Source organism: Camarhynchus parvulus, chromosome 15 (genome assembly GCF_901933205.1).
Source record: "Camarhynchus parvulus chromosome 15, STF_HiC, whole genome shotgun sequence".
In the NCBI taxonomy this organism is placed as follows: domain Eukaryota; kingdom Metazoa; phylum Chordata; class Aves; order Passeriformes; family Thraupidae; genus Camarhynchus; species Camarhynchus parvulus.
This window is the reverse complement of record NC_044585.1, coordinates 6,993,598-7,018,930: the sequence shown is the minus strand read 5'-3', so window position 1 is coordinate 7,018,930 and position 25,333 is coordinate 6,993,598. Positions and strand designations below refer to the sequence as shown.

Here is a 25,333-nt window from a genome sequence, read left to right as displayed (position 1 = left end):
TTCAAAAAAAAAAGTAACTTGATTTCATTCCAAGTGTTTAACCATGTAAACATTCAATTCCTCACCAAAAAAGTGATCCAGTATTTCCATGATCAATGAGGCTGCACTGATCTAATTTCTCTTTAAAAATACCTAGAGGATTTGAAGAATAAGAGTTCCTTTCTCTATATATGCTTACACTATCATAATACTGATCACACTGGCACATTTTATAATATCAAACTTTATTGCTCAAAACTAATTGTCTGAAAAATACACATGGAGTACTCAAAGACCGAACACAGAGGATTACATGATTGTGCAGAAAAAAAGCAAGCAGAGGCTCAGTGAAAATGAGGCTTTATAGTTGTACCAATTTAGCACTGGCACCAAGCAACTGCACCCAACACAACTCAAAACAGCAACCATTGTTACCTGCTGGGGCAATAAGGATGAACTTTGTTTTGTTTTCCCATGTTCTCAGATACACATTGAAATACTGTCACCGATAATTTTATTTGGTTAATAACAGCATGGCTTCTTGCACTTCACATTTCTTCCCACAAAGTTAGGAGGCTATCACTTCCTGAATTTCACTCCAGAACCAAAGTACAGTTTAGTGAATTAATAAGATAATCATGATGCTTTTAAATACTTGGACGTTACAAATATTATTTGTATAAAGCCTAACAGCATCACAGGAGAATGGAAGTTTACATACAACAGTTAAGTTAATGCATAATAGTCTCTCCAAAGTTCTGAGTACCCAACTAATTCAGTTTTGTCTAATAAATATGTTTAAAAAAGCTGATGACTGGTGTTTCAGTAGGTAGCATCTGACTAGTCACAGTAAGTTTTCCGTCAGTACCATGAAGATTTGAATGCACACGAATTTAATCCTTAAAGTCAATATACCACACTTTTGTCGAGAAGCACATAATATGCAAAGCAAAATCTGTCTAATCCCCAAAGGATGGAACAGTTCTTAAAAATACACTCCATCCCTATAAAAATACCCATCTTCCCCTGGATATAGAAGGGATAAATAACAAGTATCAGTGACAAAAGCAGCAGCTTTATGCATTCATACAATCAGATCTAAACCTTTACAGCCGATTACCTAGAAAACACACAAGAGTTACAAGACAAGTTTAGGATACATCTTGAATCACACTGTAAGTGTTCATGCAGAAGCTGAAGTTAATGCAATGGTCTATCCTCTATCACAGCAGCTCGTGCTTATGTGCAAATGCAAGACTGTTACACTCCAAACAATAGTAAACATTAAAACACAAGAATACTTCACAATGACATTAACAGCAGTTACGTTGTTTGTTCCAGCAGTTATTGCGCTATTTTCTGGACATCTCTCCAGTTAAAGGCTGCAGCAAGGTCTAATACCATCTTTTTATGTTTGTTTTTGTTTAGAATGCATAATATACGTTCTAGGCTTTGGTTCACAATGAAATCTCTGGATGTTTTAATTAAGGGCAATGGTCACCTTGTGATTCTGATAGTGGCAGACTGAGGTAATACAGCAATCTCTTAAAATTAATCAAAACAAATCGGTAAGTGAGGCATCTATGGATATTCTGCAGGTGACCTGCAAATGCATTGACATTCTGATTTCAGAAAAATAAAAAGATCTACAGGGTGATTTGTCCTTTACAGTGCCATCCAAGTACAGATTTTTCTGCTGAAAACACAAGCTGAAATAAAACCTATCTAAGAGTAATACATTTAGGCATAGAAGGTAAAAGCCCTGTCTTTATGAAAACAGAAAAGTCCCAATAAAAACAATGAAAAGAGACAAACAGCAATCGCTGCTTGTCACTACTGCACCAATATTATATACCCTTCAAAAGATGGAGATTTATTAAAGCTATACAAAAAAAAAGCAGAGGCAGTGGTTTTTTTGTGTTTTTTTTCTTTTTTTTTTAGACAGGCCACTTCTTTAAATAATAGTTTATATATTGTCTTCCAACTACCCGTATCCTGTTGTGACAGGATTACAACTCATGGAACTAAAAAGCTAAATATAATAATAAAAATTGTGTGGATTCATATTTGCAGAGACCTCCAAGCATATCACTTAAACACAGAAACAGGTAAGACTCCATGACTCCTCCTGTTTAACATTATATGAATATTAGAGAACACTAGTTCAAAATATAAATTAAAATCCACGTATTTCCAAAGTAATGTGTGATGTTAAAAGGAGGTCTTACAATACTGATGCCAACATTTTTAAAATCCAGTAGGCACTAAATTCAATATAATGCAGCACTCTGTATGTAACATGGTAAATTAAAAAACAAAACCACACCAAAATCAGAACAAAAACAAAACAAAAGAAAAAAAAAACCCTCAAGCCCCCAGATCCCTGTCAATGTAAGTACCAGGAGCTGCAGCAGGTACACAGAACTGACCTTTCATTTCCAACAGGAGTAGGAGTGTAAAAATGGAGCAGTGCAGCTCCTGAATAAGTCACTGCAGCCCTGCCCCAGCTTGGCTCTCACTCTGTTCTTTAAGACCAAACCAAAAAATAGTTGCAAGAGTTCCTGCAGTCACCCAGAGAACCCCGTGTGAAGAACGAAACCCACGGAGCAGGGCTTTCACACAGCCACACCATTTCTTTTGTGCTTGGCTTAATAAAGCCTCAGATGACACAGTGAGTACTGCCTGTTTGCCAGGATTGTATTTTAGAGTAGTTGCATATTTGTGATTTTCTTATTTATGAGTATAACTGGTTATGGTCTCAATTCTACTTATTACTCTATGTCATATTCCAAATCTACATTCTAATTTTCATTGCAGAAGTTACACACTTTCTTTAAAAACTAAAAATGTCATTAAAAAAGTAAAAACAAAAACTTGTTAAAAAAAGTCTAAATTGCTGCAGTCAGACTTAAGGGTTGTGTTGATTTTTTTCCTAAAGTCTTTGCTGTTGTGGTGCAAATTAATTAAGACTTAACTGATCGAGTCAGTGCAATCTGACACCAAACAAATGAGAAATTGTTTTATTGCTGGGAAAAGGGAGTGGAAAGTCATTGGCAAAATATTTTCAGACTATCAACCATCATCAGCTGCATTTTGGCTCCAAGCTTTGAAAACAGCTTTTCAAATTACAGTTTTTACTTTAATCATGTAAGTGGGGCCATATTTTCCCTGTTCAACTGATCTGTAAACTAACACAGACTCTTTTCATTTAAAATAAACCCCAGTAATTTTGAAGCTCCGACCTGTTACTCTTAACACTACCAGGTATTCTTGTTCTTTTCAAGTAATACAAAATCTGCATCCTCTAATCTCAAATAACTAAGCCTGGCAGGAGACAAGAAACAAGACAAAAAGAAACAGCGTTACTGGCCGAATCCTATGGCATTAGAAACATTGCTCATCACTTTCCTGTATTTGTCACCAAAGTGTCTTATCAGTGCATATTATTATGTGCTGAAATGCAACAAAACTTTTCACAAAAATAGTTCTAGGCATGTTCATACAAGAAGATGTACATATACTTCTTTTATATATACATATATATGAATGTGTATATATATAATATCAGCTTCAACCTGTACATAGATATTCTGAATTTCATACTTAAAATACATCCATTCCAAACAATATGGATGGCTTTCCAGGAGAAAGTGCTTGATTGGTTCTATCCTGTGTGAACATGCCTGTCCTCTGTGCATTTGCCCCAGTAGAGATCTTTATGATCAATTCTTTAAACATACATATCTCAGAGGTATTAAACAAGGAAAAAAAACCAAAGAAAAAGAAACTAGGAAAAAGTAATATTGCCCTGATGATGCAAAACAAACAATGCATAACTGAAGCAGCTTGGATTTTAAAAGTTATCTTGCATTCTGCAGCAAACAATTTTTAAATAATTGTTGAAAATCTAGTTCCTCCATTTGTGTTATTGCTCCCCACTTGCACATTTTCTTATTAAACATCAACAGTACAGAGAGGTTCACTACCAGGTTGAGCTGATTCCACTATTGTCATCTTGGGTTTCTTTCGGGTTTCCTCCTAAAAAATACAAAACAGCCCCCACCACACAGTCATAAAGAGAACAGAATCATAAACCAGTTAAAATTCTGAACCATTTTAGCAAACATGTCAGTTGTTGCAAGAGGCTAACTACGGCTAATGTTAAATGTACAGAAGTAGGTACAATCAAGTTATGAGCCAGTTTAAAAGACAGCATGACAATCTCCCCACAAGTAGACCCCCCAGTCACATTTTGAAGAGCTTTCTTTACTTCAAATACTGTGCACATAAGCAAAAAACCCTGATCATTGGTACACATGACCCATGACATTCATGCAGTTTGTAAATACATGAGAATATATACTCACTCTTTCCTGTGCCAGTTTTTTCATTTCTTCCTGTAGCTTGTTCAGGATGTGCAGATTTGGCTTGTTCTTTTTGGCATACTGCTGAAGTTCTATCACGCTTCTATCAGAGGTTTCCTATTCAATAGAATCACGAGCAACAACTGATCAACTTTTTTTATGGAAGAAAATTAACGTGAAGCCAAGTTTAGTCTGTTGTATTTCTGTAGTTTAGTCTGTAGTTAGTTTACTTCCTTAAGTAGGAACATCTACTTCCATGAGTTAGTTAAAAAGGTTCTTTAGATTTGACATGGGAGATGCAAGATTAACACAATTATTACTGTCAATGAAATTCAGGCACCTTAAAGTTTTGTTGTAACTTAATTTAGAAATCCAGAAGCAAAACTCCAGCCACAGGGTAGGTTATACTCAAACAAAGGCCTGCTCACCTGTTTAACCAGCTTGCTATTCTCTCTGCCATACATTCGCAAGAGAGAGCCCCAATTTTTCACATGTGGATGCAGTAGCTGAAGGATTTTCTGAGAAGCCAATTGCTTCCCTACTCTTTTATTTTTGCCTGTAAAAGTAACCATGGAAGTGTGTCAATACCAGCACATTATGTAATGACAGCCACAAATATTCACCTGAGTTAGTCAAAACTGAGACGCCAGAGAAGAGCATGACAAGCACACAACAGGGTCGGTGGCTGAACAAGCACCCTCAGAATGGACAGCAAAGGAGAACAGGAGAGGAAGAGGAGGTTCAGATATCACACCAATTATTGTACTTACACCAGCCTCGCACTGTGTGCTTGCCACAAGTCATGACATATTCACTCTTCTGATTTTTCCCAGGAATCACTTCAAACTTTATGGATGTGTCACCCATTCCGTGGTTTCTTAAGCACAAACACAATCAAGATTACATACTAAGTAAAACTGCAAGTGAAGTGGTTGCAGTTATCATCTTGGACAGTCATTGCAATGAAATTAGATCTAGTAATAAGAAATGTCAATACATTAATTAACAAAGAGATTTTTTTACATCAGCAAGTTGAGTTAAATGAAAAAGCAACCCTATATGAGAGAAAACAAAAGACATTTGTCCAACAACTACATCCTGATCTCCAAAGAGGCACAAACAGCAAATGTGAATTAAAGAGGACTCAGCATGAACCAGGTCAGCCCCCAGCACGTGTCCCTCAGGCCCAGGGAGCTCAGCAGCTCAGGCAGGGTCCCTGACGAACAGCAGCAATGGCTCCTGAGCCAACACCTCACACCACACACGGTCCCCATGCTGCAGCTTTACCTTTTAAGGCACTCATGGAGAATCTGATATGGAGACAAGAGTCCAGCTTTACTGGTGAGTTCATATACCCGTGAGTCCTCAATACTGATATGGTTAAAATACTGCAAAGGAATTGAAAAGGGTTATTGTGCTTTGTGCAAGTAAAGCCCTAATATTGGCCTTAAACTTAATTTCTCCTTTGCTACATTAAACCAATTCTGTTGCTCTGTGCTTGGCACTTTAAAAAGTGTTTTCAAATCCATAATGGGTTAAAAGCAACATTGTTAAAACTGTCACACCTAATCAAATATTTGCAGAGAGAAATTTTAACTCCAATCTTACATTATTCAACATGTACATAAAATGACAATATTATTAATTCTTTATCATAATTTCTCCCTCAGGACAAGGTTATTTTAGCAAACTATGAAACTCTATTTACCAAAATGCTGTGGTTTACTAAAAGAGAACAGAACAGCTATTGGCGCACTTGGTATTTTATTTTAGAAGAATGGAAAAAATTGTTTGCATTTCCTTAATGACCATTTCAGTAGTGCAGGGCATACAATACAGTTCTAAGTTAAAGGAAGGGTACAAACAACTCCTGTATATTACTTCATTTAAAAAAAAAACCATTGCTTTCAGGCTGAGCACTGTTTTTTTCCTTTACTCCTTACTGATGGGATTGCTGATCAATGAGCTATTTAATTCTCCTAATACCTGAGAAAATAGCACAACTCTCCTCTTAAAGAATTTTTTTTTTATTTTCTCAAATATCACTGCCCAAACTATGGGATTTCACTGTGTGGTAAAAAAAATCTCAGAAGTCTGAGCACTTTTACTTCTTATGTGGTGTCCTAAGATGATCACACAGAACCAAACAGTACCTAGCTCAGAACATATCCTGCCATCAGCCAGAGGACTCTGGAAGGCAGGGCAGTACAGGCAGCCTGGTGCCTTGGAACCTCTCAGGCGTTTAGTAACTGACCTGTAGGTCAATAAAGAACCACTTCTCTGCATCAGAGCAAATTTTCTGATCTATTCCAATAGAAAAAAAAATTAAATCTGTTTGCCCTAAGTGTTCCTCTAAACGGAAGATTTTACAGTTCCATTTGACTGAGAAAACAACCTTACTAATTTTCAGTAATGTTTCTGATATTAACTGTGCCATGTTTTAAAAACAAACTCAAATGATGCCAGCCAGGAAGCATGAGCTCAGTACCTCAAGTTCTTGACTGTCTTTGGGCTTCTCCTCAGAGGTCTGTTTAACAAAGTCAGGAATAAGGATTTCCAGTGTAGCTCGAGCTGCAGAAAGTGATTAAACATCTTGATTAGATTTATTTTAAACAAAAACATCTCATCTAAAAATTGTCAGACATTTTCTTCTGGTAAGAAATTTATCATTTACACTTTTAAGGGAAAAAGAGTTCTACTAGTTCAGCTTGATAACTAATTAAAATAAGAAGAAACTACTTTTAAAAAGTGCCTACAAAAGGAAAAATATTCTTGTCTCATTTTAGAAGTGACATAGAGCCTTTAAGACCAAAAATTAAAGAGTTATTATCACCCCCTAGTTTCTACAGCCAAACCCCAGTACTGAATCACTTCGGCCCCTGGAAGCCCAGAATGGTACAAAAAGCAAACAGAAACAATTCAGCAGTTGGTACTGAGAAAGAAAAATAAGTTACCAGCTTTATTCTTGGCAAGTTTTTTGCTGCTGGCAGTTCCTGCCCCATAGGTTACTCCATCAATAATCACTGAGGCTCCAAAAGGTTCACTTGGGTTCTCTGGAAATAGAGGAGGAAAATAAAGAAAGCTTTTTGGAACTCCTGACATTCATGAAATATCACCACTATCAAGATTTGTTTTCTTCATTTCAGTTTCAAGAAGGATGAAAATGTTTTGTTCTTCATGAAGACTGAAAAATTGTTTAACTAACAGAGTTTTCCATTAACAGACTTACCACCATATACTTCATTCTTCCAAATAAAGAACTTAAAATATTTTAAGTGACCACTGGTAATCTGCCAGAATTCAAATACTAATTCCAAATTTTTTGCATCATGGTGTGAATACAAGAGCTACACACTGATATAGAAATTTCAGTTGTATTATATACTGCATATACAGGAACAGCATAATTCTGAATATTTATAAGGTGCCCTCAAAAAAACTCCAAATAAACAGGAAAAGCAAGAATTAATGGAACATACACTATACCATTTAGGGGAAAAACCCCAATATTAACCTGATTCCAGTTCTATTTTTCATATACACAACATCTTTGGATTCTTGATTAAGCACCAAGACCAGGATAGAGTTGTTTAAGGAAACAGACTTACCACATTCAAAGAAATTGTAAACAGGTCGAACCTTTAGGACTCGTTGCATATATTCATGCAAGATGCAAACTTCAGACTTCCCATTGGGATTAATGACAAACTCTGCAAAAAAAGACAGGAAGAAGGAAAGAAGTTCATTAGTTCCAGTCTTTGACAGATAATTTCTGTAACAAACAAATCAATACTGAGCAACACTCAGCAGTAAGAAGAGCTGAAGGTAGTCATTACTTACCAGGACTGTAACCTTAATGAAAATATTTTTGTTTAGAAATAAGTCTTTTGAATAGGAAGCATATTTTGACAATATTTTTCCTTTCCTGCATAATATACGATGGGCAAAATACTAGATCAGGAATTAAGGGGACTCATTACAGGATTTTTTTATTTTCTGTCAAGCTTAGAGCTGCAATTAGCCTTCAACACAGCCTATGTGAACTGGAGCTAGAGCAGCTCACCTTTCTTTATGGGTGCATCCTGCACAGAGAGGGTGATGAGTTTCTGGTTGGCCGGCAGGATGGGCCGCTCGGACTCCGCCTGCTTGCGCTTCATCTCGCGGTTGAACTGGCGCCGTTCGGCCCAGGTGCGGAACTTCTTCACAGTCACTTGCTCAAAGTCAAAACGCTTCTCCAGGTAGCGTCTGAAATCTTCCAGATCTGAGAAACACAACCAAGTTACTCTCTCTGTTTCACCACTGAACAAGCACTAAGTTCTCTATTTCCACTGTAATTATGTACTTAGACTTGGAGCAAAAGGTTAAAGATGCTGTTTTGGACTAACAAAAGTAATTTTAAGTTCTCCCATTATATTAAATACAAAATGTTAGTGCAAACCAGAAAACAGAATAAAACAAAATACCATTTTATTCTGTCACTTGATGATTTTACTAATCCCTGACCAGCATTAACATCCAACACAATTTGCAACAAAACACCAGTGACTGGTCTGTTTGAACATCTCATCACCTTCCCTCCACCTGAAGCAAGGTACACAGTGAGTACAGCAGTTGTGCTTTCAGCCTCAGCTCTCTGAAGCCAAACCCAACTGCTGCTGCCAACCTACTCTGTAGTGTACCATAAAACACTGTACAGTGATGTTCCATGAACTCCTTGGGTATCTGCAGCCTCTTTGCAGAATTTAACACAATAAATTCACATACAGAGTAGCACTAAAAGAATGCCCCCTTTCAGTACAGCTGCTTCTCCTTTATAGAATAGTCTCCAAATATAATCAGCAAAAATAAAAACTAGCATCCACAGATGTAAACAAACAAAAGCAAGCTGCTGGCATTGTTTCCTTCCACAAAGAATTCCAAATGCAAGTCATGCTTATACCTCATCACTCAGTATCTTTTTCAGTAATACACAACAGATCCTATTTAAAAGGAGAGATAGACAGGTGAACTTCATGTAGAAAAGTAAGTGCTTACTGGCTTGAATTTTGCAGCTAAATATTGATGATTTGGGGTTCTTTTTTACATCTTTTGGCAAGGTTTTTGGACTGGACACGACACACACAATGACAAGGACAAGTTTTATGTCTGAGCACTATAAAGGCAAATGGCAGCCTATGACCAATACCAATACTCTGAGCAGCAGCAATTTCCATGGATGGGATTCTTGGGTATGCAGATGTGGTAAGATCTGATAAGTAACACATGAGCCTCCTCTTCAAGTTCCTCTCCATTGGGTGGTGATTTTGGCATGATGTATTTAGACAACTTTTTGTGTAGAGGCTACCAGATTTGTATAAATAAAATAATGAAGCATCACACCCCTCTGTATGAGTACAATTATATTTGCATGACTTAGTCTGCTAGACTTGTGCAAATATAGAAATATAGTTTAACTACATCATTTATCTCAAGAGATTATCCTGAAAACAGATATAAAACTCAGCCAGTACAGAGTGCATAGAAAAACCTACTTGAGGAAGTCACATGAACACATCTGACAACAGCAAATGAACACACAGACATAACTGATTCTTACATTGAAATAAAGTCTACAGGACTAAACTACCAAAAAATTGACTTTTTTTTTGGCGTAAAATCTTTCCATGTGGACTCTCAGGGCTTCAGGAAAGATTATAATTCAGCAGCCAAGTCTGGAATAAAATTTCCCAAATGCCATTACCCCAACTCAAGTCAAGAAAAGACTCTACTTCCCATACATACCTACAGATTCATCTTTACATACTTCAACTTTGGCCTTAACTTGTCCCAAAGCTCCTTGTGCTGCATCTCCCCCAGAGGGATCTTTGTCATCTAAAGGCCCAGAATCAGCAGCAGTGGAATCTGGTTCTTCTGTTTGGCAGTCCAGTTCTGAGGATTTATCTAGATGCTTTACAGGTGATACTTCCCCATTTGGGGTTATGTCATTATTTTGTTCCCTTTCCTCATTTTCCTTCATTTTTTTGTAATGAAAGCAGGGAATGCTACTAAGGGGAGGATCATGTTTCTGCAAATATAAATAATAAGAAGGTTTCAGTATCTCAAGGTCACCAAAAGCAAAACTCAAACCCAAAAGATGCAAGCAAGATGGAAGCTATTTGTGTTCAGCCTAGGCTCAAGCTCCTCTTTGGTCAGTAAAGTCATTCCACTCAAGAGCTGAGCAGGGTCACTCCTGGGGGACCTTCACACTGTGACGCTGACACAATCCTGCTGGTTTAGCTCCAGACTACAATCTGTTCATGCAACTACTGCATGCTTTCATAAAATCCATTGAGCTTTCCTGAGGCATAGGCCCATGGCATTAAATCCAATTTCTGCAGATTCCTTGGGTGCAAGAATGTCATATCCTTACTTCTGTAAATGTGGACCATAAGCCACAGCTCAGACTAATTTATAGCTACAAATAAATGATTCCTAGATATATGTCATGGTGCAATAAACCCCCAATTGTGCAGCCATACTAGAAAAGGGAAGGCCCCAAACAAGATCATCTCATTCACTTTAACTGCCCAAACAGTAAAGCAAAGCACCTAAGAAAAATCATATCAGATTTTCAAACATAAAATACTTTATTTTTCAAGGATCTTAATTCAAACACTGGAAACAAGCCTGCCAAAGCAGAAAAATATTCAATGGCTTTCAGAAATATATCTAGTTTTTTAATCTAAGTATTTAAAAAATTGACAGCTCTCACCCTTATGCTTCCTGTTCCCAAAAAATAAGGTCTAGACCAGGTAACAACTCTAGATTCTCTGTGCAGATATACAGGAATGCCTGAATTATGGAATGTCATGATCCATCCATCTGGCAAAGGTTCTGTAGGAGGGCGGCCACGACCTTTAAAGCAAAGAATGGCTTTAAACTTGGATAGACTGCTTAGAGGAATAGAAACAAAATCCAGGTTGTTATTTATTGCTTTTTCTGTCCCAAAGAATAAAATGGCATTGAAACAAGATTAATAATGTTTTGTAGAGATGTTGTTTTAATAACAAGGTATATGCCTCTAACCCAGACTAAATCCTGCAAAATTAGATTCCATGACGTTCTCAACGAAAGGCAATAGTAGCAATAATTTTTATATAGACTGATTTGTTTGTCTCATCACTGAATTCTCTTTTCTTTAGTCTTTTTATACTTATCACAAGCACCACTGGAAAGCATTTACTGGAAAAGTCGTAGTTGCTTCAGAAACAACTTCATTTTCCATTCAAAATCTTTCACCTGACACTCAGGAACAAATTTGCATTGAAATACCACCAGATCCACAGACCCAAACAGGGTCTCATCACTAAGCCAAAGGGCTCATCACTAAGCCAGGGTCTCATGTCTCTCTAAATCACAAATCAGAGATTATTCATCTTTGCTGGAAGTTTCCTGGCAATCCTCTGTTACTATACTGTTTTGAAGCAAAAAGTTCTTTTGGTTTTTTATTTCAGAATACAGTGAAGCTGTAAAATACTCCTCTAGTGCACGTTTAAGTTTTAACTCTAATTCAGAATACTTTCCATTACATTCTTCTGGGTGGGTTTGTGCTCTCAGCTTTTCTTTATTAGTAATTTCTAACACAATGAAATTGGATAAATGTAAGCCACTGACTTTTCTAGTTATTATATTTAACCTAGACTGCATTCATGGAGACCTCACATGGGGCAATTTCAACAGCAGAAGTTATGTAACTGAAGCAGGAAAAAGGCCAGAATGTCCAGAGACAAAAGCCCCAGATCACCCTTGTTCACCTCATTGTTTTACACAAATCCACACATTAAAATGTATTCTTATTACATACAACAGATCAAAAGCAAAAGTCAAATTCACTGTTAAGGACATGAAAAATCATATCCCACAATAAGAAGCCTCCCAACAATAAAACTCCCCAACACATTAACAATTTCACACAAACTGCTGTTTCACACTGTACTTGTTGAGGAACTTTTGTTCTACAGACACGACCCATGAACAGGAGCTACAGTTATTAAATGCACATGAACTTACTCTTCAGTACAGTTTTAATTTTGGTCATCATTGGCTGCACACTTGTCTCTCCATCAGACTGGTGATCACTTTCACCACCGTATTTCTCATTATCCAGTCTCCTGGTTTTGGGTGCTCGAAGACCCTCTTCCAGCAGAGCATCCACATCATTATCAAAGTCATCCTGAAAGAGACTTCATCAGACACTGTCCTTCTGGGCCTACCAACCTCCCTTTTCCCTTGCAAAGAGAAAGCAGACATTTTTAACATGCACTTCCACACAGACAGAAACTAGAAATTTCCAATGATTCCAGTAAAAAGACTGAAAAATAAGAAAATAAGTTTGTGATGATAAAATGAACTGCAATTGTGCGAGAAGACTTTTAAAGGCTGTTTTTACAGAAAACTATAGAAGCTGCAACACAACTCAGAAGTTTGACTAAAATAGTTTACAGTTTCTCAGCCAAAGGTCTGTCTCTAAAAATTCTGTGGTTTTGTCTCATGTACTACACACTTCTAGAAGAGCTTATTCTTTGCATATTTTTCTCTAGCCACTTGGAAACCTCTTACCCAGCAAAGACGTGTGGATTTACTTACCTCATAGGAGAAATTCAAGGTTTCTTCATCCACTTTATCTCTTTGAACGATTGCTTTAGATGTGAACCCTCCTCCTTCTTCATCTATTTCCATCAAATTGTCGGTAAAGTCTTCTAGCTCATCCAGAACTGCAAATTCCACTCTCTTTTCCTGATCAATATCATTTTCATCATCCTTCTTGTCATCACTTTCACCCCCTATCCCTGCAGCTTTACCATTACTACCACCAAAAGGACAAACATGCAAATCCCCATTGACATTATTAATACCAAACTCCGTATCTGCCTTATAATCCTGCTCAACTCCAGTGTACAGAACTTTCCTATCTTTGCTTTTGCAGCTTTCTGTAAAGCTAACACTAATCTTCACATCCTTCAGTAACTTAAGATCTGGGGTGAACTTTCGAACTGACGGTGCGTGACGAGCAGTTCTGGGGCTTTGGTCGCTACTGTTGGGGTCTATGATAAGACGACTTTTGTAGCAGGCAGATCCCTTTGTGAGCAGCTGCTGTGTTCTGCAGAGACTGTGCGTGTCCCCAGCAGGGGTATCTGACTGTCCATCACCACCAGAGCCAACGTCCATTACCTCTGCGTCACTGGACGTTTGCAGGGGAGGCGGTGGAGGCTGTTCGTTGGGCGGCAGAGGTGGCCGACAAGGGAGATTCTCCACATTCATTTCTCTTGCAGGTTCTTTAGGGAGGGGTGGTACATTTTCATAGTTCTCCATTTTTAAAACTACTTTTTTAAAAAAACAATGCTTTAATAAATGTTTATCCCTATATTCCTAACATGCATAAGTCCATCAGGATTGGTTTACCATGTCCTATTCAATATGCAACACTGATGATTCAGTTAAGCTGACTACATTGTTCTTTTCATTAATGTAGACAGCTTTCAGAATCACTGTCTCAATTATTGGAAATCACAATGCATTCAGCTTAAATAGCTGAGGACTAAGAGTGCATCTTCACTGGACAAGCTGGTCTCCTTTTCTTCTTTCAACCTACAAGAGGAAACAAAACAAAACAAAAAAAAACTGTCAGAGGAAAAAAGCATCCCAAGCAGAAAGAAAACCTGTCACTCTTCTAGCATAAATTTCAAGTAGAAGAGTGACACTTTTACAGTGAGAAAAGCAGGGTACCCAGATACCATCTTGAATGAGGCCAAAACTAGAGTGGTTTTATTGCTCGAGCTGTACACCAGCACAAGAATTCACTAACACAGTTGCCTTTATGATTAGTTGACTATCTCTGCTTGGTTAGCAGGCAGGGCATTAAGCATGACAGACTAAAAACTGCATTTTGGGGAAATTCCCCCATAATCTGAAACAAGCTGGTATTCAAGCCATACTTACCCACACAGCAGAAAGGATAATTAGCTTACAGTTTAAGACAATCTGCAAAACCAATAAGATTTTAAAGACTATGGTCATGGCTTTTCAAAATGTAAGTCATCAGCTACTTCTGAAATCTCACAATTTACTAAAATATCACAGAAAATTACTCCCTAGATAACCAGATATTAGATATTTAATCTTGTATTTTGCACAATTATGGAACTATTTATTCATTATGTCCAAGAAATTCAGGTTCAGCTATATAGCATTGAAGTTTAAATTAATTTTGCAAGGTATTTAGAAGCCAATCATTTAGGGAATTTAACCTGGAAAAAGTATTCAATTCCTCTAGGAAATTTTACAGGGCATGGGGAGTGTTTGTTTAAGGCTTATTTTTCACATTAGGTGATTCTTTCTACCATGCCTATGATGGCTGCTTCAATTATACTTTTGTCATCTCTGCAGGACCATGAGCACTTGGGGAAAAGAAGGATCATTTCTTACCTGCTTATTTTGGTTTCTCCAAGTCCCTCCATGCCAGCCCAAACTGGGTTTAAATCTTCCTACAAGCTAGAAATGAAGCACTGCCCCTCTGCCCCAGGCAGCCAGTTGGATGAATCTCTCTGTTTAAAGTACTCCCATCTAGCAGGGAGAGTACTCCCAAGTATTTTGGAAAGACAAGCTCCAAGGTCTCTCATGTTGCTATGTGACATTGAAGGCAACAGGGCAGGTCTGGGTTGTCATGAGGGACTTAAGAGAAACCAAGGGTAATTCTCTCATGTATCTCTGCCAGCCCAGGCAGAACAAACCCAGCAGCAATATCCAAACACCAACTGGGGCAAAGCACAAAGCTGGCAATCAGAAGTTGTAATGCCATCAATTAAAATTCAGCAATATACAGAAATTACCTACCTGGAAGCTGGAAGAAAGCATTATATAGAGCAAACTCTAATATGGCAAAAAGCATGTTTTGCTAGGGTAGCAGAGGAATTAATATTTTGTGGTGGTTTTTTGATGTGTGTAGGGTTTTTTAAACCTTCTCAAAATTGTGACACATCCAACATGCTGAGTTTGACATACACTATATATTTACTAAGGAAAAAAATGGTAAGAACCATAAAATAATCCCATCTTCTCTGATACCAACACATTAATTCTCAGATTGGTGAATGGCTCATTCATCAGTAAGATAATTAATTCTGTATATCTAATTCCATTCTATCCTACAAGATGACCACAATACAATGACCAATTCCTTCATCTTTCAACAGGTTCTGGAACGTATAATGTAGAGAACACACCAGAGATAATTTTGTCTATAAATTTCCTCATCTTCAGATTAAAAAACTAAAAAAAAGTGAATGACAAATTATTAAATTCTTCACAGTAAGTCATTAGCGTCTTAATTCTGAACAAAAGAATCAAAAGTCACAGGATGAGTTCAGTAACTCCTGGAAACTAAACGCCTAAGTCATGTAATTTTTCCATCTTAAAAGAGTCTTCTAAAGCATCTTGCAAAGACCAAGCAGAATTCCCACAGAAATGGAATACTGAAGTCAGCATTCTAGAATTTCAAAGAGCAAAACCATCCCTTGTGTTCAAGGAGCTCCCTGGTCCCACAAGAAGGACTTATTTTTAACAAGGCTAAAAACATGATTGTAAATGCCACTTCCAGACCCCTGATACATGTCCTGCTCCTATGCTAAAGTGTTTTAACAATACCAATGTCAAAACATAACTTAACCCTTACCTGCCCAGCTTGGGCAGTTCACTGATACCTCTGCTCTTTGCAGGAAAGATGCCTTGTTATTCTATTTCAGCACTGGTAACAATTATGTTCTTGTTGTCTTCCCTTTCTTGCTGGCTGTGAAACCACAAATAGCTGAATGATGAACAGCAAATCACAGCCAGGACTGTCTGCTCCTCAGCACATACTGGGTCACAAAAGTACTACACCAAGATGGGTTCAAATGAGCTTTTTTCATTTCTAGCCATGAACCTGCCACATCCCCAGGGTAAGATAACAGTCTGGTAGTGATGCCAAAAAGATTTTTGCCTTTTATATGTTTTTCATATATTTGCAGCTCTCTAGACTACTATTATGTAGTTATATAGCTCCTTAATTAACTCTGGTACTTTTCCTACCCTTTCCCTTAGATTTTAGAACAATAAGTTGACCTCCTAAACACATTCCTGGAATATTGTTTAGTATTATTCTAAGTAGGGGACCTACAATAAGACATAATAAGAAGTGGGCAGAGAACCCTTGGACCAACTCCAAGGGGCTGACCCAGGGATGGGTCACTGTGGCAACTGAATCTCCTGGATGTACCTGTTATACCCTAATTAATTAACCCTGTAATAGCAGAAATCTGGGGCCAGGTGTGCCTATCATGACCAGACACCTGAAAGCTTACAAAGAAAGGTCTGTTTGTTACTATTCCAACACTAAAAAACAAGGGTTTTTTTTCTCTCCTTTGATTTTAGGTAACAGTAGCTGTACAGTTCCAGTGGACTACAATACCTGCCTATAAGCCACAAAAAGCAAGGCAGGAGCAGTGGAACTCAGGTCCAATTCCCATCTATTTCCCTGCCAGCTGACATTACAATATGCCCTTTCTATAAGGGGCTGGGAAAAAAAAAAAACCAAAAACCCAAACAAAGCAACAAAACCACTGAGCTACCACGTATCTGAAAAGCCAGAAAGGAGAAAAGGCAAAAGGACGAGTTAGATGAGCTTGTAGGTTACAAACAGCCAAAGGGGCCTCAGACAAGGGAACGTAACGGCCACACACAAAAAGGCTCAGCATACCAAGTTATGTGGGAACATAAGTCAGTTTCCTATTGTCATCCTTCACTGAATTGCCCTGAAATAACATATTTTATTTATTCTCCAAGGCTCCACCGAGTTCCATTAACAGTTTCCAAAGAGAGGGAACACCACTGGCAGCTGCACCGGGCAGTACAAGCACTGAGAACGTGAGTGCACAGCTCATGTTCTGCACATCACCAACACATGGAATTTCCACATTTGAAACTGCTCTCTCTTATTTTAGCTGATCATTTAAAAAAGTTTCATGTCACAAAGTAAACTTAACAATGCAGATATGGGGGGCATATAAATGTAATGCAGCAAACTGCATAGGTCCCAGAGAAAGCAGAGTAATCTTAACCTGGTTGTCTTACAGCTGTCCTTTAAATGTAGAAAGGGAAAAAAGAAAATCAACTTTGTTTAGTGAGTACCACTGCCCATTCCCACAATCAGACAGAAAGGGATGGGAGAGAAATACACAGAGCATAGGGCATCCTTTTTCAAGGCAGAAAAAACCCAGAATGTTAAAATTTGGAACCATCATCACCCAAACTCAAAAATTCCTTTCAGTTACAGCAGGTCAGCAGTCTAGAAATGAATTTAATAAAGAACATATTTTCTTTACAAATATATGTAGCTGCAGCAATGAACAGTATACCACAGATTCTCTTCAAAAAGTCACTTTTGAAAAGAAATCGTGTCAGACTGCTTACTTCACATTCAGTGGACCCCAAAAGGAAGAGTGGCTCAGAGCAAACTGTCCTTATTTGATAACCAAAGTCCTTCTCCTCATCCTCCAGCCACAAATGGCAACTGAGGAGCTGATCCATTAACCCAAGTCAAAGTAATTCCTCACTCACAGTCATCTACCTTCTTTTATTATACCTACTGTGTCTTTTTAACACATACAACTTCAGAAATAAGTTAACCCTATTTGTTACCGCTGCTAAAAAAAAACAAACCACTAATCCAAAACAAAACCTGACGAGACTGCATTTATTTTCTTTAAACCAGAACAGAAAGTACCAAAAGAAAATATCCTTTAAGATAATACTGCATGTAAGAACTCAGCTCTTCTCATTATCAGCTTTAGTGTAGAAAGATTCTGAAGGAAACAACCACTTTGTGTAAGTCAGTCACCAAGGACAGTTAAGAAAATGCAACCAGAGCCCAACAATAACATTACCAGTGGCAAATACAGACAAGGCTCAAGAACTTCTCTAGTTCTTAACACTTCATTCCATTTCAGAACGAACAGAGTACATAATTTTGGAAAGCCATCCTCAGAAATGGCAAAACAACAGTTGCTTTTAGAGCTTGAGCAGTTTTCTGGCAAGGTTTAGATGGCTTGATTAATTATGTAAGACAACAAATTGATTTACAGAAGGCGAAAATCAGAGCCTAGGAGAGAGAAAATGTATTCTTCCTTTCCCATCATATGTAAGCCTCTTACTTGAAAAGAAAAACAACAGACACAAGGAACCAAAATCCCTTCTCTTTCTCTACAAAAGCAAAACAATCCTGATAATCAAAAGAAGCTGCCTAGTGACCCAACTTCTCATCCAGAATTAAAAATAGGAGCCCCGAAGTTTAATTACACAAACAGAACAACCTCTCAAATCACAAAACAAAAGATCTAATTCCAAGACCTCTAACTCACAACCTAACAGAATAAAGAAATTAAATGCGTTCACCCAAGTTCAGTTTATGGTCGAGCAACGCCTGGGTATTCAGGTCTCAGCGGGCAAACAAACTTTGCAGACAAACCCGAAGCCTAAGGAAAGGAGGTAAAAAATAACGAACTGTTTCCAACCGAAAAAAAAGGTGAAGAAATCTGGGAGAATTAACCTTTCAGAGGCTGAAGGAGGTAATTCGCTATTAATAGAAAGAACACATTAAGAAGACTCCTGAGAGTTACAGAGACATCACGTTACCTTCAATGGACCAGAACTAAACAAGTCCCTGTGTGCCCGCACACACGCTGGAGCCTTTTCTTCCCGACCGTGCTGCGGGGCCGAGCCCCGCTCCGGGCCCCGTACAAAGGGCTGCGGGCGGCGGAACCCCCCGGGCCTCCCTCCGCGGACACAGCCGGAGCGGAGGCACGGCCGCAGCCGCTGCTCCCCATCACCCCCGGGCAGGAGAGGCCGAGGGCACAGACATGGCCTTTCCTTCCCGAACACAATCCCGAGGTGGCCGGGGATAGGCGGGAAACGAAAATAAAGTCCCCCAAAACACAAAATAACCAAAGAAAAATCCTGAACAAAACAAAACCCAGCTCTGAGCAGAGGCCGCTCAGGCCGGGCGCAGGGGAAGCGCCGCACGGCAATACCCGGCGGGCAGGGCGGCGCCTCCAGCGCTGGGATGTCGGTGCTCGGGGAGAGGCTCCGCTGGGCTCCGCGCCCGGGGGCCGCTCCGGGCAGGGGCAGGAGCGCGGCGGGCCCGCTGGCGCTGCGGCCTGTGCGGCGGAGGAGTTGGTGCCGGCGCAGGCCCGTCCTGCCCGTCACCCCGCGGGGCCCGCACCCACCTGGGCCATGCCCGGCGGCCCCGCCGCTCCTGTGCCGGGGCTGCGGGTGAGGGCGAGTCCGGCCGCCTCACGATCGCCGTCCCGCACTCCGCGCTGCCGCCATCTTTAAACGCCTGCGCTGGGCCCCTCCGCTGCCCGCGGGCGGGACCCCGCGCGCGCCGAGCCAATGGCGGGCGCAGCGGCCGCGGTCACTGATTTGAAATCCCGGCTGCCATTGGTCCGTTCCCGTGCCCGTCACCGTCTTCCGCCAATAGAAACGCGAGAGACGCCCGCCCTCACGGGCTCGGGCCATGGCGGGGCGGGCGGATCCTTTGTGTGGCCTGGGTACCGCTCGGGCCTTTTCCCCCTGTATGGACCCGCTACGAAAAAAAAAACACTTTTCCTGCAAACGCTGTTTTGTATCTTTAAGCAGCAAAACTACTGCATTACTACAAGACTGATTTACCTAAAAAGGATAAATCAAAGTAGGGCCATTTCTGCTGGTCGGTGTACCAAGCAGTTCGCTGCACAAGTCCCAAATCTGACTGCAGTGTTTAGACGGGATTACTAAATAATTATTGAAAATACCTTACATAATTTATATAAAATTACTTCCAAAGTGTTAACACTTGCTGTCCTAATTTCCTCTATTTTATCAGCGAGCAATACTGAGCTTTTACTGATACACTTATTTATAGGGTTACTTCTTTTGTTCTTCACTGGTTTGAAATCAACATCAGACACAAAATATTGTGATAATGCATCCTGGTTTCATCACCAACAATATGTTTGTGTTTGTTTCATGTGTGACTTCAGGACATGAGAATCTTCCAGTATTTCACCGATCTCATCTCTTTGAGGTCCCCAAATACTGCTATGAAATATAATATTTTAATAAAACTTTAAAAACTTACTCAGAAGACTGCTGTTAGATCTTTCCATCGTTATGTTTGTCTCGCTGCACCAACACGTGATGATAGGGTGATAATTGGGACATAACATTACAGTACTGTGTCAACACAAAGATCAGGTTACCAAAACTGCTTTAAATCACTGCAAGCTGCCCTCAAAAACTGAACATAGTTTCCACTAAAAGCAGTTTCTAATTTTTAATTCCTCACAACAGGCTTCTGCACTCAAGCCATTATTTTAGTGATTTTTAAATTATCACTGCTTTTATTAATGCTAAAACAATCCTCTTCAGAATGTGCATCTAATAAACACCCACGGTTTGCAAAACAGCCATTCACGTCACACTTCAACTGTCAAAGCTGAGGAAAAAGATCTCACAATTAAATAAACAGCTGGAGTTGATACTGGCATTTGCTGTGTCAGGTCACCTCAAATTGCTAACACTAGGACAGAAGACTGTCCCTCTCAAAGGGCCTATCAAAATACAAATATTGTGACTCACTGGCATCCCATTTATGTGACTGTAGAAATGAACTACTGCAGTAAGAAATCACATACTTCAGAAAACAGGTTAAATTATTTATATGCACATGAACAGCAGTGCTTCAGTTAGGATCAGATGAGGCAAATACACAGATTTTTGCATTGAGTTGGAGAATCAAAATGCCTGCAGTCAGTGCTTAGAAAATGAAAAAAAAAACAGTTTTAGTTTTTCCATTCTGCATTTTTTTCTCAGAGAATCATAATACTATGTCTTAAACTAATGGTGCAACAGCTGATTCTTTGAGACACTGACACTAAAGGGAAATAGACTTCTAACTTCTATGAACAAAAGGATAATAATCCATTAACAAAACAATGTTTTCATTATAAAAAAAGCTCAAATTGTGGTTAAATTTTTAAATCAGAAGGTTGATGTGACCCCTGGAGAATTAAAACTGATCTCATCTGCTCTAATAAGGTGCAAAATTCACCTGAAAATTTTTGTCACCTGGACTTCTGATGGAAGATTTGTCAACCATGCACAAAAATGTCCAACTTTTGAATTAGAAGTGTATAGGTCCAGCTGCATGGTGCAATCAGGATTAACCACAGTACCATGAAGTGTCATTATCAACAGAAACAGTTCCTAATGACAAGGAGATTTTTACATAGAAGATATTGAAGGCTGGACAGAAACTACTGCTGTCAACACAAAATACAGCCATCAAGCCTATAAGGACAAAACTGTGAGCTTCCCAATAAAGTTCACAGCCTGCATTCATCAGAATGAAAATTAGGTGGAGCCAGTGGCTTTTTCATATTCTTCCTCTGTCAGTAACTGCAGCACATACTGTGCTGTTCCAACAGCAAAAGCTGCTGCAAGACATGTTATGCTCAGTCTTCATTACTTTTATTTCATTAAATTAAGTTGCACTGTGCCTTTTCACATTTTTTGGGGCATTGGTAAACTAGTATTTGCTTGCATTACATGTCTTTGTCTTTCACTTTTTCTGCTGCAATCTGCTCTCCTCAATCTAATCTCTGTCAGACTTCACAGCCATGGAAAGATGTCAAAAGGATCCCATGAGAATTCTCAGATCAGTTCTCAAATGTCAAAAGAGGTGGTTGATTGTTACAAAAAATAATCAAAGTAGACAGATTCTTTGGCTCAAGGATTCCACAGAATTACCAATCTTGCGCTTGCCATTCACAGATTCAACATAATCTAAATTGTGTTGTCCACAGTATCACATGAGACTTCTGATTTTCCTGTTGGAAATACTTCAGCCAAATGGTTCTCCCAAGTTTGAGACTGCTGGCAGAATTTTCCCAATAATGCAGACATTTTTCTAAAGACAGTTTTGCTTAAAGAGTGGTATGATGTTCAAGTGGTCAAATAAAAAGTAACAGCTTTACATTGAAATCTGGAAGTTAAAACAAGAAAAAAATAAGGCCAAAACCAAGTTACCTTCACATTACAAACTGGGGCGCACAAGCCATGCAGAAGGAACCTTCTGTTCAATTGCACCTGCACCAGTTGCACCTGGGCTGGTACTATCCTACAGTGACTGAGGCTTCCTTTACTTATTCTTCATACATAGAACAAACCTATTCCTATGGCTCAAGATCCTGCCTTCCTAAATACACTCAATTTATCTAGGGTGAATATTAGAGAAAAAGAAATAATATCTATCTGAGACAGAATAGTAGTCTTCAAACTTTGATTTCTATAGGTCCTGTCATTCAAATAGTTCAGAACACTGTGCTGAAATAGGCAATATTTATCTGCTTTTTATAAACTTCAAAGAAAAAACATCCTCTGAGTCAGCCTCGTGGCTGTTTGCACATGGTGCATCTCCACCAGTTAAACACCCCTGCAAGTCAATCTCAGTCACTCCACAGAGTTATGGTAGCATTGCACTGACACCTACTTCAGACATTCTGGCTTCTCCCCAGCTGCTGCTGCATGGTAATTTTTCTGGTGAGCCATCATACACCATGATGTTTGTAACTCAAAGCTGTGCTAACAAAGCACACTTGGTTGTACACACTTGGTGTGAACCACAGCTAAGAAGCTGCTGCTGCAATCCCTCAGCCTGGACTCCTCCCTACACTTCTGGCAGCACAGACCTGAATCAGGAGCGTAATCTTTGGCTGTCAAAAATCCAGGTGTAGTTGCACTTATATAAGTAAAACCATAAATGTCAGAACCTTTGTTTTCCCTGACAGAGGCCAAATAAATTACAGTTCTGAAAGCACAGTTGTGCTGCTAGGGTTGTTTTTAATGCAGCTGCCATCCTGGGATTGTTTTGCCAGTCTAAACTCACACATATTGCAACAAGAGAGAGCTCAGACTTGACAGAAAAATTTGCAACTGCCATATTGTAAAGACAGTGATACAACACATGCTACATCTAGGAGTACAACAGGCCAACATATGAAGATTTATGCAGCAAAAAAATTGGTGCAGAGAATTTAAATCTTCACATGAGGTGCATTTCAGACAGTTTTTCTCAGGTGAAATTCATTATCTGTTGGAGAACACTTGGTGCATTCCTCAAGCACACTTACCTGTTCTATTCCATCTGAAACCAGCCTAGACCCTGGCACCTGAGGCTGCTCTGAAATGTGAGCCAAGGCACAGTGAACAGGGACAATCAGGAAAAGCATGTAAGGGCACTAATCAAACCAGGGTGATAATGCAGATCCATGTGTAATTGAGAGGACAGTTAATTCCTCTCTCCAGCGAGACATGGAAAACAGCAGATGGATAATGCATCTGACTAAGATGTGGTTTTACATAGTTATTTTGAGTAGCTATTGACAGCAGAGATAGCACAGGGAAAGGAAAAAAAAACAAACCAGCTTTCTCATTCACCTTTTTCTTGGAAGAGTACATTCCTTTAACAGAGGCAAAAACCTCAATCATTGAACACTAATTATAATGTTGTACCACAAGAAGAGACACTGCTGCCCCCACATATTTTCCAGTTTATTATTTAATATATATTAATTAACATCTGGAAAGTGATGTGGTTTTCTCCACAGAAGCAATGTGTTTAGCCAGTCTGGCAAGTTACTGCCCAGGGCTGGCTCTGTGTGTCAGGTGAGAAAACACTCCTGCATCACCAGAGGGAAGCTGGAAGGCACCTGAGTGCCTTAGTAGGCACTGTCATTCTCAGAGGCCTCAAAGAGAACAGGATCACAAACCAGAATATCATTCTGTGTTCTCTGTTTTCCCCTTCCTTTCTCCATCTTCCAGTCTGCATTTAGCTTTCATTTATTTTTCTCTATTTATCTTTCTAGTACAAAGACACAAAAATTTAATGTCCATCAGCAGAGATACTGCTTTATTTCTCATTCATGTTGTATGTGATTTATGCATTGTCATTTTTGGTTATCTTGCTTAATATTATAATATTTATTATTTCTCCCTCATCTGTGATCATAAGTTCAGTGCTTATGTCTTCTGTTTTAAAAGATATGGTAAATTTAAACATGTCAATATGATACTTTTTTTTCTCATTCAGCTTCTAGTTCTTGATACACAATGTTACAGAGCTAACTTATATATATATGAAATATATTCAACATTTCTTTACTCCGTTCACCTTAACCTACATTTTGCAGCATGAGTCACACTGATGGGTTTTGTAATTCTCACAGTTCATGCCTCTCCAGCTGATTGCAGTACTGATTCTATCTTCACCAAGTCAAGACTATTTCCCAGATCCTCAGAAGCTATCACCAAGACTTCTCTGCAGAAAATGAATCAGATGAAGAACATCAGCCATGTCCTGTTACATCAATGTGAATGAAATAAAACCAACTCCTACTAGCTAATATTCCATAAAAATAGGGATGCTTGCTTAGCCATAAATGTGCATTAAGTTCTACAGGCTAAAATTGAAATACTTGAGATTGAGAAATAATTGAGATACTTTAATTATTGCCTTATTACTGCTTAGTATTTCATAGATTCATTCCAAAATTACTTATTTTCTTATGATATTACAAAAACTGTGTTCCAAGGCTTATCAATATTTTATCTTATTATTTAGTTTGATATATTTCATTTGTAACAACAAATATCAATTAAGCTTTGAACATAAGACCAAAGGCCCAACTCCTCCTCTGCTCTGTTCAGGTGTGTTTTATTAAGCTACTCCAAGGGAGATGAGACAATTGCACCTCCACTGCAGGGGCCAGTACAGCAGAACTTTAATGCAGGCTCTACTCAGTGTAACAGGAGAGCCTCAGGTCTGCCAAGGATCCAGACCTTTTCCACAGTGAACATGGATTCCCATTCTCCAGTAGAAT

General features: G+C 39.0%; 1 protein-coding gene across 1 annotated transcript; it reads right to left on the bottom strand.

Moving 5' to 3' along the window:
* Nucleotides 1-210: 210 nt before the first annotated feature.
* DGCR8 (DGCR8 microprocessor complex subunit) lies at nt 211-19,772 on the bottom strand. Its single transcript, XM_030958697.1, has 14 exons — nt 19,640-19,772; nt 12,969-13,970; nt 12,393-12,555; nt 11,095-11,237; nt 10,125-10,407; nt 8,407-8,604; nt 7,952-8,053; nt 7,298-7,396; nt 6,832-6,914; nt 5,631-5,731; nt 5,114-5,220; nt 4,772-4,899; nt 4,347-4,460; nt 211-4,017 (listed from the first exon to the last, which is right to left on the bottom strand). The coding sequence occupies exons 2-14, from the start codon at nt 13,692-13,694 to the stop codon at nt 3,934-3,936; spliced, it is 2,331 nt and encodes a 776-aa protein (XP_030814557.1). The 5' UTR covers nt 13,695-13,970; nt 19,640-19,772; the 3' UTR covers nt 211-3,933.
* Nucleotides 19,773-25,333: the final 5,561 nt, after the last annotated feature.

Bases quoted from the DNA above. Each gene is read 5' to 3' on its own strand.
- DGCR8 (XM_030958697.1), bottom strand. From the start codon at position 13,694: ATGGAGAACTATGAAAATGTACCACCCCTCCCTAAAGAACCTGCAAGA. The intron at 8,605-10,124 runs GTATGTATGGGA...TGTGTTTCTCAG, and splicing joins ATGTAAAGATGAATCTGTAG to ATCTGGAAGATTTCAGACGC. The intron at 6,915-7,297 runs GTAACTTATTTT...CACTTTCTGCAG, and splicing joins ACTTGCCAAGAATAAAGCTG to CTCGAGCTACACTGGAAATC.